We start from the raw sequence: 18,716 nt of genomic DNA on the forward strand, positions 1-18,716 counted from the left end.
ACCTTCTCAAGAATATTATAGCTACATCACTGGTGAACAGTATTGTTCCAAAGTGAACAAATCTCACATATATGGAGCCCAGCCCATATACATCTGGCAGAGCAGGTTGTCATCACTTGCTTCTTGAATAAGGTAATGAACATGCCCCTCAATAGATAAGGGTAATCCTTTTATTCTGTTTCTGGTCTTAATGACACCTTGCAGCCGTTGTTCTATATCAAGGACATGGGTTTTGGCCTGGAAACAAAGAAAAAGGGAAAAAAAATAATATTGCTACTATTCATGAACTTCCACTTCTTAAAACAAAGCGGTGTTATTAGGATGTATTTGAAATCTGTATGCTAATTGAATACAAAACCCAGATGTCTACACCAGTCACTCCGAAAATAAAGGATAATCACTTTTTAAAATCATTCTTTAAAATGGATCGATTGCTGGTCAAGTTACAGATTTTGCCTTACATTTTACAGATAAAATTTATCAGAGAAGAATGAAAAAGCTATGCAAATGTATTTGAAAATGTCAGAATGCTTTATTTCATACAATTACTTTCAAATAAATGCAAAATTTTTCCCAGCCTTTTTCTTGGAATTTTGGGTAAAATTAAAGAAGATACCTAGTCTGGAAAATTTAGGCCAAAATTATGACCAACTGAAAATGAAGAAGTCTAACAACAGGTTGTGCTGAACAACTCACAGTGAGCTGTTCTGAGGTCCACTGGAGTAGCTACTTCATTCCAATTTTACTCACACATTTTCTTTTAAAGCTCAAGCATAACACTGGCACCTAACCAAAAAAACCAGTTAACATACACAACTATGTGGGTGGTCCTGCAGCTAAGAGAAACCTTGTGCAGACACAGCCTGGTTAGTAACTGTTTGTAGACCAGGAGATTTTCTGTGCTGAAATAGCCCAGTTAAGTTCTTTGCTGTAACATAGCTTCAGTCCTGCAGTTCGTCCTTATCTTAGTTGCCATGTTTATCAGTGCTCCCTAAGTTTTATCTGCTGTTACGCATATTTATTTTCACTATTCCTTTTAAAGCAAAAAGACAAACCAGAATGTTTGCAAAGGGGAAAGAGAATGAATAGGTTGTTGAAGCTGTATTTTGGATGAACAATATAGTATTTAGCAGCAGCTACAAAAGAAACAGTACATATGAAATCCTAATTTTAACCAAGTATTCGTGGATATGTAGCAAGGCACGTATTTATTCAATAATAAACATCCACTCACAAAACCCACAAAAATACGCATGGAAAGGACTCCAGATGTTACCATCACTGTAAACCTGGAGGGCTGCGCAACAGCCAGAGTGAGGGGTAGCAAGAGCCTCGCCTATCCTATTGCTTCTGTTGATGTTGTCCTTGGTTTAGTAACACTAATTAAAGAATTACAGGCTCTATTTTGTTTGGTTCTTTAGCAGACACATTATGGGTTTTTTTATCAATAAAAACAGTGTCTTTATGGATAAGAATTATGAACACAGAGATAATCATGAAGAAACAACCAGAGCAACTTTTAAATGGAAGAAGAACCAAGACAGTTAAGGTTTCAATTAGAAAATACATAACTTGCAACCATAATGGACATTGGACATTTGAATACCTTATGCCACGCTTGTTTTAAACTAACCTTTTCATTGACAACTTCTCCAGTTTCATTCACCTGTGCTTTGGTATTCCCCTTAACAGGTTTACTCCATTCCACAAGAGGATCATGGATAAAAGTCTTTAAGACACTAAATAAATTAAAAATAAAGAAAGGATACAATATATATAAAATACATTTAATTTTCAAAACAAGAACACTGACAGGAGTCTAAAGTTAGCACTGGATATTTGTACTGTTTTACATGTAACCGCATGTCAGAGTCAGACTGAGCTGCATGACAGGCATGTGCTGGAGGTGGCATATTCACCAGCAGTTACTGTTTCAGCTGTCGAGAATACGGGCAGCTTTTCAGAGTTGCAGCAAACCCGGTTGCCGTACCTCATTAGAGGCTCCCTTTGATCACGCATAAGCCTCATTGTGACTTCACAAGCTCTTCGGAAGAGACCTTCTGTTCCCATTGGACCCATTCCATTAACCATGTTGTGAGTGAGGCGAAAAGGAACGATTTCCGGAACTTCAAAAGTTTCTCCCTTTACATTGATAAAAAGGGTATGCCCTTAGCATTTTAAGCATTATTAAAATAAATGGTAACATTTGCACTGTTTTGTTTTTTTTTTTTTCCCCCCTCATCTTTGTTGCTGGCAGTTTCCTAGCTGACACGAGATGTTTGCTCAGATCACAGTCCTTCTCAGCTGTTAATGGGAAATTACAGTGAATAAAGGATACCAATGTCCAAATAACCCCTTTTCCCCTGCTTTAATAGACTAATACAGGGTATAAAATTTTGTTCTAAATGTATATTGCTGCTCTGTAGTCTCACGCAAAATGCTAACATTTCTTTTATACCATGCAAGTTAGCTTAAAAACAATTTATTTTTTTTTTAAATTAAGGGTTACGTAGCACAATTTAGGCTTACTAGACAGAAAGCAGGACCAATAAACTAATGATATGTCTATCTCACTTATCTGAATTAAAAAGGGCATATGCCCCACACCAAAAGCATCTTTCAACAGAAACACCAAAACTTCAAATCCCACTCTGGCCACAATTTCTGCTGTTTATTTTTATAGAACCAGTGGAATTCTTGTGCTGAATTTGTGTGAGAAAAACAAAGAAGCTATTCACAGCAGCAGAATTCTAAATATAGCAATTACATCTTTCTTTGGAGGGTGGCAATGGAGAGAGGAGAGCCATAAAATAAAAACAACTCTACAATTTGGCCTATTTCAGGATATCCACATCAGCTCATCTGGTACTGCCTAAATCAAGAAGCTGGCTTTCATTAATGCAGTATACAGACAATCACATACTCTTCACATATCCCAGACTGTTTGTTTGGTATACACAAGAAACAAAGTGAGAAAGATAACACTACAACAGATATGTTAAAGCAAAAGAAGTGGGGGAAAAACCCAAGAGTAGAAATTTATTAATTACATGCATGTAAAATAAAGAGCAAGTTCAGCGAGTGAACCTTATTGAAAAAGCAGTTGAAATCTTACCTTATTGAAGAGGCAGTTGAAATCCACATGCACACATTCACCAGTCAAAGAATCGAACAGGATGTTTTCACCATGACGGTCTCCTAGACCAAGTATGTAACCTACCATTGACATAACTGCCACAGAACGACAATAGGCTGACCTACTATTGTACCTGAGGAAATAAGAATCAGATGCGTCCAAGTCACTTCCTCAGGTTATCTGTCTTTATTCAGCAGTATCATTAATATTTAGTGAAATACACAAAGTAGGTACTCGAGCTAGCCCAGTCCCAGTCACTCACCACGAAGTAGGATCAGGAAATGTTCTAAGAAACCATTCATGAAATAGAGGAGGATGACGAGGCAGAAGAACTTCTTTGAACATTTTCAGCTTTTCAGACAAAGGTGCTGACTTTGGAAGCATATGCTGACGCAATTCTTTCCCAGTCATATAGATACCTGTAACAGACCTCCACAATCAGGCAAAAGGAATCTCCAAGTATAAAGCTTTATATGTACTATTACAATACGGTATTTTAGAGAAGATAAACATCTCCATAAAGCGTACATAAATGAACAAATGTAAAATAAGCCACAGAACATGTTGGTGCTGGGGTACTGGAAAGTAAATAAAAATGCTGCACGTACATATGTTGCACATACATTCCCATGCTGCTGGTGCTGCTGCTGAAATAATTCACAGAATTTTACAAAAGAATGTACTAAGATGATTGTGTTGTCAGTTCTCGTAAGGAACTTGTTTATTGCAGGCACCAATTCTCTTCCATTTAAAAGTCTACCACACATATGAATAACGTATGGCAGATCGTTAAAAATACATATGACCCCACCTAGTCCAATCCTTGCTGTTTGTCTCATTTACTAATTAAGATACAAGCCCTTTAAAAAAAAAAAAAAAAAAAATCACTGTAGACTAATATCAATCTTTACCTTTCTCCTTATAAAGTTTTATCAGGATATTTCTTAAACCAGCAGTATTGTTCACCCATTCAATTATGCCACATTCATCATTCAGTGGAATAACTGCATAGGTTCGAATATGGAGTTCTCGCCTACGTGACTCTGCATCTTTTCTTAAGCACTATTCACAAAAGAAAACCGAGATTATCAGATAACGTAGACAGGATCACAATGTATCAATAACATTAACCGTTCTATCTATATCTGTTTTCTGGCCACATGACGTAGAATTTAAAATTCTAAACTCCACTTTCTGCAAATGAAAACAAAATGCTCATCTGTTCTCTAAAGTAAATAAAAAAGATAATTTTGCAATAAAATAGTCAAACTGCACAACGTGTACGTGGCTTAAATCCCTTGAAAGCAGTATCTGAAATAACTGTTTTAGTGTTTCAGAGATGCTTCATGTGCTTTAATCTCCTGGAAAACATGGCACCTCAACCTCAAGCATATTGCCGAGAAGCAAAACACAACTACAATAAGAATTTTGGCAACGCTTTTAGTATGAAAAGATTAATTTAGCTATTTCTCATTAAAAAAAAAAAAAATCAGAAAATCCTGAATACGAAATATAAAGCATGACAGCAGAAAGTTTGCAGGTTTTTTTACTAATTTACTGTAACTAACCTTTCCTGAATAGTTTTGCTGGAACAAGCAATTGTTTTGGCAAAATGTTATATTTCATTAATGTTTTCACTAGTCTGTAAGAAGCTATACATTATCAATTGCTATTGATTTCCACTGAAATAAGATATTTTGCAACAGTTTACTTTTTGTCCAGTAAGCTTTATTTCAAGTTCAGTTGTTTTTTTTATTAGATAGTTCAGCATTTTGTTCTAGTCAATAAGTATAATACATCTGATTGTCTAACAAATCAAACCTTATTAATGAGGGAGTTGAACTCCATGAGCCGACAGTCTTTTCTTAGATCATCCTTTGGCTTACACATCATAATGTAATATTTCCCATCTGAACCTTTTAAGGTGATCTTTTTTGGCTTTTGAAGTGAGGCAAGAATTTCTACCTAAGGAAAAAGTTAAATTCTTCATTAACACCCGTATCAAACCATACAAAATAGCGTCTAACTGTAATAAACCACTGCAACCAATCACGCTAGCACTTCCATGGTGCTACAGCATATTAACCTCAGGCCAAAAGTTTATCTAAGTACCAAGAGGCCATATAAATCTCGTGTGGTTATGACAGAAGCCACCCAGTTTCCAAGAAAGTAATTATGAATTTTCCTACTCACTCCTCCATTTCCAGGGAATCAAGACATATTTGCAGCTACATTTGTTCAACAAAGTTTAAAATGAGGTGCCAACTAGAAGCTCACCGTATCATCAAAGCCTGCAATGTAGGCCCAGCAACCAGGAAAAGGGTCATGGTTATCATGTGTACCAGGAATTGAAGGAAGAGTTGGTATCATTACAGATTGTAGGGGAATGAGAATTTCACTAAATGTGTGCTCTTCTACTAATCTCTTCAGTGTTTTGAAATGAATACTCATGCTTAATGTAGAGCTGTTTCCATCAACCTTGAAAAAAAAATTTGTTCAAAAGTTAACAAACACTTAAAATATTATTATTTCACATTAACTAATGAATAGAATAATAAATGCTTATAGTAATAAGAAAAATGGCAAATTACATTTCAAATTAAATGTGAGCGGTCAAAAGTAAATATATCTGGCCTTTATGGCACATGTATTTTTCACTCTGAATGTAAATACAGAATAATGACGTAATTTATTTAGTTTTACCTTTATTAGCAAGTGTATTTGTTCATGAAAACACAAACAGCCTGTTTTTACAGTAAAACTCTATGACAGTTACTAGGCAAGAATCATACATGAAAGTACAAAACAATGTAAATCCCACACAATGTAAACATCCCATTATGTGCTGAAATACTGTACTCAATTTTGAGCTATTTTCTATATTTTGAATATATTTAATTAAGTAAAAAAAAAATCTTTTACAAGTTAGTGTAGTATCCGTTAAATTGCAGTAGTGCAGTGAACTGTCTAATGAAAGCTCTGACAAGAAGCTTTTGTATAACATTTTTGAATAATCTTATTACATGCATTCATTTGTTTATTTTTGTAAGTACCGGTTTGTTGCACAGTTCTAATAGCTTATCTGTAAGGCGCGTTGCATCTCCAATAAATTTTCCTAAAGATTCCTTCATGTGAATAGCTTTGTTTAGAATTTCCTTACATCTGTTGACACGCGTAGGGTAAGAGGACTGAAAAAAAGAAGAAAGTTAAAATGTATTAAATGACAGTCAAATCAATTAAAGAATCCTAAAAAATATCCCACAGCAATTAATATATTATTTTCTGTACTTATTGTTTGTCATATTTAATATCTGGAGAAGGATGTTCTCAAACTGAAATTTGGTACCTTAACAAGTACTAAAGTGGTAAAGTGGTACGGGGCGGGGGGGGGGGGTGGGGGGTGAGGGCAGTGTGTGGGTTATTCCTTTCTGAAACTATTCTTGGGAGTCCCTCAGCATAAAGGCCAATATTCAAGAATATGCTAGTGTATCCTGAATATTATTTCACCAGCCTTAAAGAAACAGTATGCACCATGCTTTCCAATTTGCTTTGGAATAACCTTACTACCAGGTAAGTATTAGGACTAAATGGTACACCTATCTCATTTTAATCAAGGCACAGAGTTCATTATTTGATTATAAAACTGGAAGTACTATTACAACTACTAAAACCAACATAATCTGTTGTCTTTAACTACCCAATTCATCAGCTATTTGTTATTCAAATTTCCTTTCCTAATAGGTCATACAAGTCAGGATGCATGTTAGCATTCTAATTTGGAACATTTAAACTGTAATACCTGAACTTTAGACTGCAATGAAATCTTTTGCAGTGCTAGCACTGATACACTGTTGTGCAACACTCTATTCACAGCAACTGAAACTCTCAATTCCTTCTTATCATCTTAAAGTAAAAGAGGTTATATTCACATTTCTCTCCGACAAAAAGTTTTACAAACTTAATAAAGTTGTAGCTATACTTATGGCAGTACCTTGGACACAGCAGTCATCATCCACATGGCTTGCTGTGGATAGGCTAAAAACACTTTAGCAACTATCACCATCAGAACTGCGAAGACTTCATCATGAGAATGGCAAATTCGAGAGATTAACTGAGAAAAAGCTGTCAGAAACTGGTAAGGTGCCAGGTGATTTGTGTGCTCTGTAATCACCTTATTTATTTTAGCTAAATCATTTTTCATTTGAACACGTTCTGAACGACTAGCTGAAAAACAGAAGAGGACAAGACTATGTTACTTTTTTCCACCATCCGAAACGTAAAGTCATTTAAATGAAGCCTGCAGAAACGTATTTTGTTGGCAAATTTCATAAGCCAAAAAAACTCAAAGAAAAGGAAAAGCTCCTATGGTAAAGTTCTTTTTAACATAGCATACAATGACTTAACACATATGCTATTTAACTAGCCAGAAAAACAGGAAATAAACAAGCATAGACAGGAACACAGAACAGACAGTATCAGAAAAGCTCTCCTTAGACTCTTAAAATAAAACATCTATTACTCCTCTAAAGTGATGTGATGGCATAGAACAAAAACACTCCATGTATTTCCCTGGAAAAAGGATTCCAGTGTTCTTTAGTGGAGAGGAAATTAAGAAAGTCTTTACAAGGGATGAAATTAGCACATCTGCTCCTATCTCCACCCCTGCCCCTGAGGGCCCAGCATGAGTAGCACGTCAACAACACAGAAAGCAACATCTGATGTGCCTGCAGCCAAATTCAGTTGACCTAAGAGTATAGAACCAGGTCAAGATCAAGAAGCCACAACTACCTGCTTCACTCCAGACCTGCAGGCAATGTTCGCCATTTTAATTTGTACGAAAATCTCCCACCCAAAATGATCTATGGTAGTAGTTTCCCATGCCTTGATGCTGCCTGCAGGATTCCCGCCCCCTCACTTAAATTTCACTAAAATTCCTTCAACAACTGGAACCAAGATAAATTGGAAAAAACCCCCAAAGCCTAACACTTTACTGTGACAAGTGCACAAACCCACTACCTATTAATCATGAGGCAACCTAGAAGAGCTGACGGGTGATGACACACAAGAATTTCCCTAAATCTGTTTATCAACTTAAGTTACCCAAGGAACAATGCTGCCTCATTTTATATTTAAAAAGAAGTTCTGGAGGGTTTAATTAAAATAATACTGTCCTGCATATTAACATCCTGTAATTTAAAAGAATAATAATACTTTCTTGTTTCCATATAATCTCAGGCAGTAAGTCTAAACAACGACCTGTAAATATACTTCACTGCTCTTTCAACATATATACCAGTATGACACAGGAAGTATGTACTGGGAAAAAATGTTCTACCTTTATCACATTCATATGCTTTTGCTCCGAAGTCCAGCCATAAAGATAGCATTCTTGGCATTGACTGGTAGATGAATTGGTTTCCATATTGTAGAGACCTGTGAAGACACGTTTAAATCACAGCATGTTAATGACATATATCAGCAGCATTACGGATTTTACATCCTTAATTGTTTCACATTCCATTCTAGACTTTAGAAATTTATGTTCAGCATTTTAATGCATCTGCAACAACTAAAAGCTTACTAATAGACAGAGTCAAAACTGCAGATGAAATAATTGTCTTGCACAAGACATACTATTGCTTACTCAGAAGGCAGAAGTAAAATTAATTAGGTATGAAAACAAAAGGAAGCATGCAGTATATTGTTTTACAGTACTGCATAAAAGCTGGAGTCAGTCTGAACTATTGAAAGACAATATATTCCTATAAAATGCTTTTTCAGTATAATAGTCATCCTTCTATAGAACAAAGTTCCCCTAGGGTCTAACCTCCCAAAATGATGAACTATGTATCTAATCAAATCTCCTTGTTTTTCCATCTTGTTGTCAGTTACCATTGGCATTAATTTATCATAGTATTTAGCAAGATAAAAATGTCCATCTTCCCATTCTGGCAAGAAAATTGTAACATCCTGCAACAAAAATCAAAAAGAGATAATTACTTTTGAGAGGATGCTAAATTTAAAATAAAACAACAACAACAACAACAAGATTCCCAAGAAACAAGAATCTTGTATTAGTTACCTTTGTTCAAAGTATGTGCAAAATTTTTAATTGCGACTTTGTAACTCCAAAAATTGTGATTCTGCCCCAAGATAAATGCCTGTATAAACTAGAAGTCTATTCTTGAAATACCTTTTGGATTTGGAGGCAGCAAGAGGATTCCTCAACTAGAAAAGATTATAGATTCATTAAAATATTACAATAAAGTTCCTGATCCTGATAAATCAATACTGGGTTTCTTTTAGTTTTTTGAAAAGTGGAACAACAGTCTGTTAATAGTTGGACTTTATGATCTTAAAGGTCCTTTCCAACCAATATGATTCTATGATTTTGTTTTCTCCATTTCTGTTTTCCTTCTAAATCATGATGTTTAAAAGAAAAACAAAAAAATTGTGTGACATATTAGCGAAGAAGCAACTTACCAAGTGGCGCATCCATTCTCTAATAAACTGGCTTGTTTTCAGTGCCAATATTTAGACCAAAGAGAATTCTAAGCATTAGTATTTTTAATATAATCCACCAAAACTTCTTTAGTTTCCATTGGTTTCCATTATTTCAACTCTCATTGGATTTGATGCATCTGTTAGATTTTTCTCTAAATTACTATTATAGTAGCATTTTAATTAGTAAGACAGCAATAAGCATGAACAGTGTCAAATGCCAAAACTTGGATAGGAGACATACTACTTTTAAGGAAGCATAAAGATCTGCATCTACTACTGGTTTAGTAGGCAGTATTAATCAACGTCAAAACAGTATTTCACTGGCATAGAAAGATGAAGCAGTGTACAGCTGTGTTGTTAAAAAAACCTGTACCAGTTGCCCCTTTTCCTAGTTCTTCAGAGATTGCAAGCATATTTAAAGCACAGTTACAAGTCACTACCAGAGAGAGAGGTAACACTGAAAAGTAGTGCAACATGTCATCAAGTTATCTGTCTAGTTGGAGTAGCCCACATTTTAGTGAGGAATTCTAATTTGTACATGCAAAGAAAAAAGCCACGCTCCTGTTTGGTTTTTACTTTAAAAGTTCTATTAGGTATTCTTAGCTCCCACTGTTGGGAACTGTGGACTTCCCTGTATTGATGTGTTACATTAAAGGTAATTCAGATAGTTAAATCTTCACAAGAACTACTTCTCCTACATATTGATGAACCATTTAATCCCATTGATGTAATCCTTGTTCGACATCATCAGGAGCATAACGATAGCTCACTTAAGGGAAATATTATTAAAAATGACTGTCTTTTTAACACTAGTGTATCAAATTACCTTATACTTTTTCATAACTGCATTGCTTTCAAAGTTAGCAGTCTCTTCCATAAATCTGCCCACTAGCAGCATTGCCCGACCATGGATGAGCTGATTTTTGCTATTGCATGGTGCCTTATTTTCAGGGAAACATAACTCAACCCCCTTCTGGAGAACAATGAGTGCCTGATGAACCTCACCCTAAGGGAAAGAGGAAAACATTTTATGTATTTTAAGTAAGAGAGATGTAAAACTTCCATTTTACAGTTGTTATTAAGGCAAAGCCATGTCCCTGAGTGTGTTCTAGACCATTCTGGCTGTAGTAACTGAGTATTACCGACTTCAAATGTTTCTTATAGTCCCTTGTTATCTCAGCATTGTTGTCCCTTAAGGTTTACAACAATAACTGCTCCCACGTTTGCTGCCTACCTCTATTAGTTAAAAGGATACAAATTAAGGAAAGATCTACTATTAAGACAATTTAAATTTGCCTGGGCTGCTTTGACAGAGGCAGGTAATCCACCAGTTTTATACACAGCTGCCAGAAGAGTCATGGATACAGAAAAGGGCTGTGGAGCACTTGGAGGTAAAAACTTCACATGGCTCAACCATCCCAGCTGACATCTTCTGTTTTACAGATACTGGTGTGCCTTCTTTTTCTTGAAGAAAACTTAAGATTATTTCTTGCATGTAAGCAAGTAAATTCCATTTTTATTTTCTTTACCTTGGACCAAAGCCACTTTGCTCTTTCTACATAAAGTTCCGAGAGCGTAGATTCCCCAGCATTCAGAAGAGCATTATACGCAGTCTGGTGATGACCAGCTTTTCTTGCAACTCTAGCACTCTGGAGCCAACACTGACCAACAAGTTCACTGTAATCCTGGCTGCAGAGATATTTTTGCAGAAAATGAAAAATTTCAGTCGTGAATGCTACTTTACAATCTGAAGTAGGTACCACAATGTGTGAAACACAAATAAAATTTCTCAGTAAGCTATATACTACACAGTAATAATTTAAAATTATTTGTAATACATCTGTTTCACCTTTTCTCCATTTAGGCCTAGAAACAAAAACTCTTTCCCCCTGCTTCTCCCTTGTCTTTCCTATAGACACCCCCTTCCCCTTCTATTTTTAAGGTATGTAATATTGGAGAGGCCTGTTTTTGTCTATAACATAAATTTCCACTGAGTTTTACCTTCCCTCTTCTAACACACATACGGAAAACCAGAGTATTACTGAGAATACAACATAGACAGACAGGAAATAGTCATGTTCTCACCTTTTACTGAGACTAAGCAAAGCCCTTCTCAATGCTAAAATGGGTTCTTTTGCTCTGTAAGAGTTTTGGGTCATTTCAATACGAGCACACCAATTCAGGGCATCTCTACCATTGTCGCCATCTGATTGCTGAAACATTGGTCCAATACTATGTTCCAACTCACACAGCATATGCAACCTGTGTTAGCAAAATAAAGGCAAAAAATTGTTGAAAATTAATTGCTGTTTGAGATATACGCAAGTTTTACAAAGCTTTTGCCATTTTCTTTCTAAAAGCTAGCCATGTAAAAATAGTAGGACTTCTTTTAAAAGCAAAACCGCAGCAAAACCAAGCACACAAAATCAAGGATTTGTAAACCGATTAGTTGTTTTCTCACTATTCCCTTGTCAAGCTGCTGAACACAGAGACAATGAAGATCACTCGGAGAGGAAGTCAGTCTTTAGAAAGAGTATTTCTATCCATTACTTTTAGGAATAATTCTTCAAAAAGTCTGTTATTTTCAACAAATACCATCTTAGAGGCAATATACTATCTGTTACTTAAACACCTCCTTTACAATAAAGTTATTCCATTTATTTAGAAATACCATAACTACTAGCTGTCACTGTAAACTTGCAAAGCTGAGAGCTTGTAAAAGCCTAAGTTCTCATCAGCAGAATCTAAGCATAGTGGGTACGGCTGACAGAGAAACAGCGTCTCTTTGAAGGCTTCCAAGTAGCCCAGGTCAACAGCTAAGTCGAACTATTCTGAAACGCTTCTTTCTCAACACTCCATTTCCTAAATAAAGTAACTGCAAAAATTACCAACACACAATAGAATTAAGAAATATATACTTCAACTGGCTAATTTTATGCAATAGCTTGCCATAAGGATGCATTTACAGTGCAGAGAAGTATTAAGTATTTTTCATTAAAAAAGGCTACTCACTTTTTAGTCTACTACAGCCAACATAAAAACTTATTAAAAAAGAATAACTACTGAAAAGGATGGGGTTTCAATTCTTACTGCTCTTTGCAAATAAAAGAAGGGAGTGCTTTTAGCCCACCATACAGATTAAAAGCAATGCTCTTAAGTTAACAGAGTTATTGGCCTATATGTACTACTTTAAGCATGGAATTAAATTGATTTTTATTAGCTGATGCTTACATAAATTTACTTCCTGATTTTGAGAGACTATACCCAGCAGTTTTACTGTGAATATTTTTCATGGGGGATAAATATAAATTCCCACTTAATCAAAGGTTTCCAGTTGGGTGAGTATTTAAAAAAAAAAAAAAAAAAAAAAAGAGGCAATAGAAAATGCACATCAGTAACATTTATTGTGGAAATGGAAAATTCTTTCTGCTGCATACTTGATTATGTGATTTCTGGATTTGAAAATAGTGACATGAAAATCAGAAACCTGATAATGTGTTCATATCCTCGCTGATAGGATCCTCTTTCAAAGCTTGCTGCTGAAAGGGGCACAATCTGTTCTGCTCGAACAACTTTGAGTGTTTCGTAAAAAGCTGCTTCGTTTTTCTTCTTGGCTGATAATAGTAAATGTCCCAGTCTGACACTCCAAGTAGTGGACTTCACATCTTTGGGGAGGAAAAAAAGCCTCTCAAACTCTGGTTCTTTAAGCAGCTTAATCTGATCATGCTAATTTGTCTTAATATACTACTGGAAAATGAAGTTTCTCAGAACTAATTAATTGAATTTTAGAAATACTGTAGAATTCCAATCAACAATCCACCCCCTCAAACAAACCTACAAGAAATTTGGCCTTACACCCCCTTGAAATTTCTGCTCAAAGACTATACAGTTTCCAACCAAATACATTTACAAAACCTAGAAGACTGTCAGAACCAACCCCCCGCTGCCCCAGTAAAACTCAAGACTAAAAAATTACAAAAGCTGCCCCTTGGTTCAAGATGATTAGATTAAAACATACACTTGTTCAGAAATGCAAGGAAATATTCACATTTGGATATCATGGTCTCTTACCTGAAGCCAAATAATTTTCCAGTAAATCCCACCGTGACAGCTTCCAGGCTGCTTCCACTCTGTAAGTGTTCAATTCAGAAATCCATTCAGACCTATTAAAAGAAAGTGAAGGCAGTAAAAGTTTGTGCTGAACTCATTTTTTTTTTTCTTTCCCCCCTCAGTATAGTCCTACACTACATTAGCAAATATTCTTTATATAAAATTTCTCTTACTTGAAAATAAGCAAGGTAAGCTTGCTTGTAATCAAATTCAACAAAACCAAAGGATACGCATTGATAATAAATAACAGCTGTATAACACAATCCCACAAATTCAATTTCCAAGTCATGTATTTAACTTCTATAGCACATTTTAAAAATTACCATCCTCCAGTCCATTTATTCTGTTAGGCTACAGTATAGCTATGGAACCAGTAACATACCAGACAATGAATGAAAGATTCTATTTAACAAATTAAAGCACATATCAACACTGCACACAGTGCAGACAAGAAGTACTAACATTTCTGGAAGTCTTGAAATAAATAATTTATAGACAAAGCACTTAAAAGTTTTCTAGCTTCACATTGCTAATTGGATATGCTTGATAAGCCTCAAAAGCTTAATAATGCAAAAATGGCTACTGGGACACGTGTAACACAAGAGCTTCATATTACTCAAATAAACATTGTATTAGATGCTTACAGTACCTGTTTGCAAGCACTCCATTGACCTGAGTAATTACAGTAGATAACTGACCAAGGCCTAGCATGGACTTCACTACACCATGATAATGAATAATCTAGAAATAGGGAGGGGAGAAAATAATTAAAAACCAAACACACATACATTAATGAAATTCACAGAAGTCTGAAGGAGGAAATACGCCCTTTTGGATGCTTTTTATAATACGAAAAGGCATAACAAATTGCACCAGAAACTAAATGAACGTTCAAAATTTAAAAAGCCTAAGATTACCAAAGAACTTAAATCACCACTAGCAATTTTTGAAATGCACTTCACCACAAATATAGTTCGATGTTAACTTATTAACACCTGTATCAGAGCTGTGAATAAAAATTTGATTTAAAGAACAACATGAAGAAAAAAGTCACAGGAGGAAATAACTCCAAAACCCAAAGCAATTTCACTCCTCAAAAATGTTTTCCATACTCTGGGAATCAAGTAGGCCCATCCAAATACTATTTACTATACCTGTTATCAGCTGTGCTAGATAATATTTGCTTCATAGGGCAACCTCTGCAGCAGGGGAGGTTTAGATTGAACATTAGGAAAAATTTCTTTACCGAAAGAGTGGTCAAACATTGGAACAGGCTGCCCAGGGAAGTGGTGGAGTCACCATCCCTGGACATGTTCAAAAAACATGTAGATGTGGCACTTCGGGAAATGGTTTAGGGGGCATGGTGGTTTTAGGCTGACAATTGAACTAGATGATCTTTGAGGTTTTTTCCAACCTCATTAGGAAATTTCAGAATCATTATTCTATGATTCACAGGGAAGTGCAAGAAACCATTGGGATACCCTAGCCTAGGAAACTTTTTACCAATTTCCATTAGGAGAGTATTTCAAATACAGAAGGGGTAATGCATGTCCTCAACTTTCTTTTTGCATTTATCACATCATCTCTGAATATTCACTTTGGCATATGAAAAGCATGATTGTTTTCCAGTACTGCTTAACTTTACAGTACCTTATACTTCTATGTTCCAAATAAAGGAAGGGAAAGGGAAATGGAAGACAAATAATCATAAGTTTTCTTTGATCAAACTCCGATGGCTGTTATATCATGAACATTTTCCCTGGAAGTCAATAATCAAAAACAGTAAGTGAGAGTTACTTTCAATAAAAGCTGTGGTGACTTGCTTTAAGAGTTCTCTTGGCATGTACCAGTACCGACTGATACTTAAGCAATCCCATTCCACGCTTTCCCAAGCAAGGCTGAACTTTAATCTGTAAGCTGTCCTAGCAAAAACCTGGCCATAAGCATCCAACTATCAACCCAAGTCTGCAAAATACAGTATAAACCTAAGAAGACATTTGTTTCATTTCACAGACACTTCCAATAGCAATAATTATTCAGCAACTGCCACAGCAAACTCTTTTATTCCTGTTTTAATTAAATATTCTGAAGAGGTAATTTTGGCTTAGTCTTTGGTTAGTTAAGAAGATTAAAAGAATAAATAAAGAATTTGTCTTGTATTTACCTGATCAGGTTCCAGTTGGATAGCCCTATCATAACAGGCTGTTGCATCTCTCAACAAGCCAATGCTTTCATGTTCAAGGATTTGTTCTTTGAGAGATGGTTCTGCTTTCCGAATTGCACTCACCCCAGCTACACCATCTGGCTCATGCATAGCAGCATACAATCTCTTTATTCAAACAGAATTGGAAATTGACATTAAAAACAACTCTAAGACAAGAAGATATTTTATACATAACATGGTTAGAATCATGCATCTTCCTAAAAATGGAGAGCAAACTATTCTATAGGACTTCTTGGCATTATGCTTTCATGTAAAATGTCAGCTTTGCTGAGCTACTTCCAAAGCTGAGCCCTGCTTTTGCTTACCATACTGTAATACTCATGATCTCATACTACAGAACGAATAAGAAAGAATAACACATCAAGTTGCCTGAAACAATCTGTATAAAGGGCAAAATAAATACTCTACTATTACATGATAAAGTTTTATAATAAGAAGCTGCAGATTACTCAAGGAGGAAAAGCAACATATCGTTTTTCAAATTTGAAATGTCACTGAGGAATATAAACCATAAAGAACGACAAACAGGATCATCTCACAGGCTAAACTCCTTCTTGAAAACAACCTAAGTTGTTTTCAACACCCTTAGCATTAGCTCTTTCTCTACTTTAGAATAAGCCACTCAGCTTTCCTTCAAATGTATTTTGACTTTTTTTTTTAATTATAGTTTTCTGTGTTTCCTCTGACAAAAGGCAGTTACCAAAAAGCAATAAATGCCGTACTTTCAACAAAACTGCATTCAAGTATTTTCAGGATTTTACAATCTTTTATTACACACTAGAAGGCTACTCCTTCCTTTTCATATAGGAAGCATGCCAAGCAAAAGGAAGTACTAAATACTGCTGAAAGACAGATGACTGAACACTTGTATCCAACAGCAAGAGCCCGACTACATTTTTTCTTCTTCCCATCTCAAAGAAGAATTTGACAAAGCTCTATTCAACTATGTCTCTTTTTATTTTAAAATAAAACTTTACAAAAATCAAAAAGAATTTCAGAACCTGAAGAAATCCAAGATGCTCTTGAATATTTTGTTTCTTCTCTGTGATGTATGATTCAAAGTGCATCACAGCCCTTGTGTAAGCCTTAGAGCGAAAGGAAGCCACAGCTAATGTATCCTGAGGTATGAGGTCTAGAAAACGTGTCACATTTTGATACTCTCCATAGTCCTCACTTGATGCTACAGAAAAAAAGACATTTTAAAAAGTCTGTCCATTGAGGTTTCATTTATAAGAATTACCTTATGTGTCAAAATTCAGTTAATTCGTTTCACAATTTAGTGAGATAATCTGATTAATTTAAGAACACATTTTTCTCTTCTGTCAACAATAATTTATTTAAAACAATCCTGGTGAACTTCCTACATCTTTCAAGACAGCACAGAATATGTAAATGAATCTTTAGAAAACTACCAAATAATTCACATTTCATTTTTTTGTTTTGAATCTGTATTTCTTGCAATAGGCATTCAAAACAATGGATTTGGGGTGGGAGGAGGTGGAAATCACAATATGATAGTAAGAAATCATAAAGCAGAATAACATATTATAGTAATATTGTATTCTTAGATGGTCACAATGTGAAGTAACAAATTTAAATTCTTATTTGCAGACTGTAAATGTCACTTTATTTAAAGTAAGCATCACTCACTTTTTAGATCACCTCTGTCTTTGCTAGACTTGCTAGTATTTTTCTCAGCAGTAAGTATTTGAAACTTATGTCTAGCCCACTGAGTGAGATGATCAAGCATGGAGAACACTGTCTGTGTGCTCAGCTGACTTAGATCAGACGCACTGTCTTCAAGTCTTCTGGTAGACTTGTCATCATGTTTCAGAACAGCCATGATCTCCACATAAACCTACACAAACAATATGATATAAGACAGAAGTGCCATACAGGCATCAAAATACCAGGAAACAGCAATTAACACAAAAATCAAACTAAAATACTAGATATTTTAACTGTATATTTTAATAATTTCGGGCTTGTTTCCAAGCTCTGTTCATCCCACAATCTTAAGAGGAAGAAATGGCAAACAAAGTAGTAGCTGTTGTCAGGAGATTCCATACAGGGAAAAAGCCCTTGAAAAGCAAGCCCTTGGATTTGTAACAACCATCACTACTACTGGAATTTTAGGTTTCAAGACACAATGAACGCTACTGCCTTCCTGCTGCAAATATAATACTTCAAGGTTTAGTAAGAGTCAAGTTATCCACTGGCTACCAGATCACAGATCTATTTTTTGCTTCTGTTTAAGTAAATACCATGCCGAAAGACCTGCTTCCCGTTTGTTTTAGTCAACAGATTATCAGTTCACATATATTACAGACGCTTATTGTGGATGTACTTGTTCACACAAGAAAAATCATCACACACGCCTACACACCCACAATATTTAAACATAGATATCTCAGCCATGAAATTTCAAATTAATAGAAAGTAAGTTATATTTTTTAGTCTCTTCAACTTCTGCTAAAGCAAACTGAAGGAAAGCACACTGGACGATTCTACTCTCTCCTATCTCTGCTTTGCTACAAGACATCTATGAAACCTGCTCTGCATGTATCTGGTAGCTAAACAGTTTTTCCACTTAAATTGTAAGTATATGCAAGGGAGAGAAAAAATTATGGGTCTGAATTCTTGGAAGTATACAAGTTCAATATATTCCTTGTTTGTGTTGCACTCTCTTCCTCTTTGCACCACTCCAGCTCTTGATGTTACTGCAGTCATAATTAACCGCAT

General features: G+C 35.4%; 1 protein-coding gene across 1 annotated transcript in view; it reads right to left on the reverse strand.

Moving 5' to 3' along the window:
• ATR (ATR checkpoint kinase) overlaps positions 1-18,716 on the reverse strand; it is a 42,356-nt gene continuing 23,640 nt past the window's right edge. Inside the window, exons 27-47 of the mRNA XM_086467535.1 lie at positions 17,625-17,832; positions 16,976-17,154; positions 15,915-16,079; positions 14,400-14,491; positions 13,712-13,803; positions 13,128-13,305; positions 11,726-11,902; positions 11,170-11,329; positions 10,467-10,646; positions 8,964-9,106; positions 8,472-8,569; positions 7,128-7,360; positions 6,190-6,324; positions 5,414-5,614; positions 4,958-5,101; positions 4,048-4,198; positions 3,399-3,555; positions 3,116-3,269; positions 1,991-2,142; positions 1,634-1,739; positions 1-237 (exon numbers count right to left, since the gene is read on the reverse strand). Coding sequence (XP_086323661.1) covers positions 64-237; positions 1,634-1,739; positions 1,991-2,142; positions 3,116-3,269; positions 3,399-3,555; positions 4,048-4,198; positions 4,958-5,101; positions 5,414-5,614; positions 6,190-6,324; positions 7,128-7,360; positions 8,472-8,569; positions 8,964-9,106; positions 10,467-10,646; positions 11,170-11,329; positions 11,726-11,902; positions 13,128-13,305; positions 13,712-13,803; positions 14,400-14,491; positions 15,915-16,079; positions 16,976-17,154; positions 17,625-17,832 — 3,279 coding nt within the window. The 3' untranslated portion in view covers positions 1-63. The remainder of the gene's footprint in view (positions 238-1,633; positions 1,740-1,990; positions 2,143-3,115; positions 3,270-3,398; positions 3,556-4,047; positions 4,199-4,957; positions 5,102-5,413; positions 5,615-6,189; positions 6,325-7,127; positions 7,361-8,471; positions 8,570-8,963; positions 9,107-10,466; positions 10,647-11,169; positions 11,330-11,725; positions 11,903-13,127; positions 13,306-13,711; positions 13,804-14,399; positions 14,492-15,914; positions 16,080-16,975; positions 17,155-17,624; positions 17,833-18,716) is intronic.

This window comes from Leptosomus discolor, chromosome 7 (assembly GCF_034619465.1).
Source record: "Leptosomus discolor isolate bLepDis1 chromosome 7, bLepDis1.hap2, whole genome shotgun sequence".
NCBI lineage: Eukaryota > Metazoa > Chordata > Aves > Leptosomiformes > Leptosomidae > Leptosomus > Leptosomus discolor.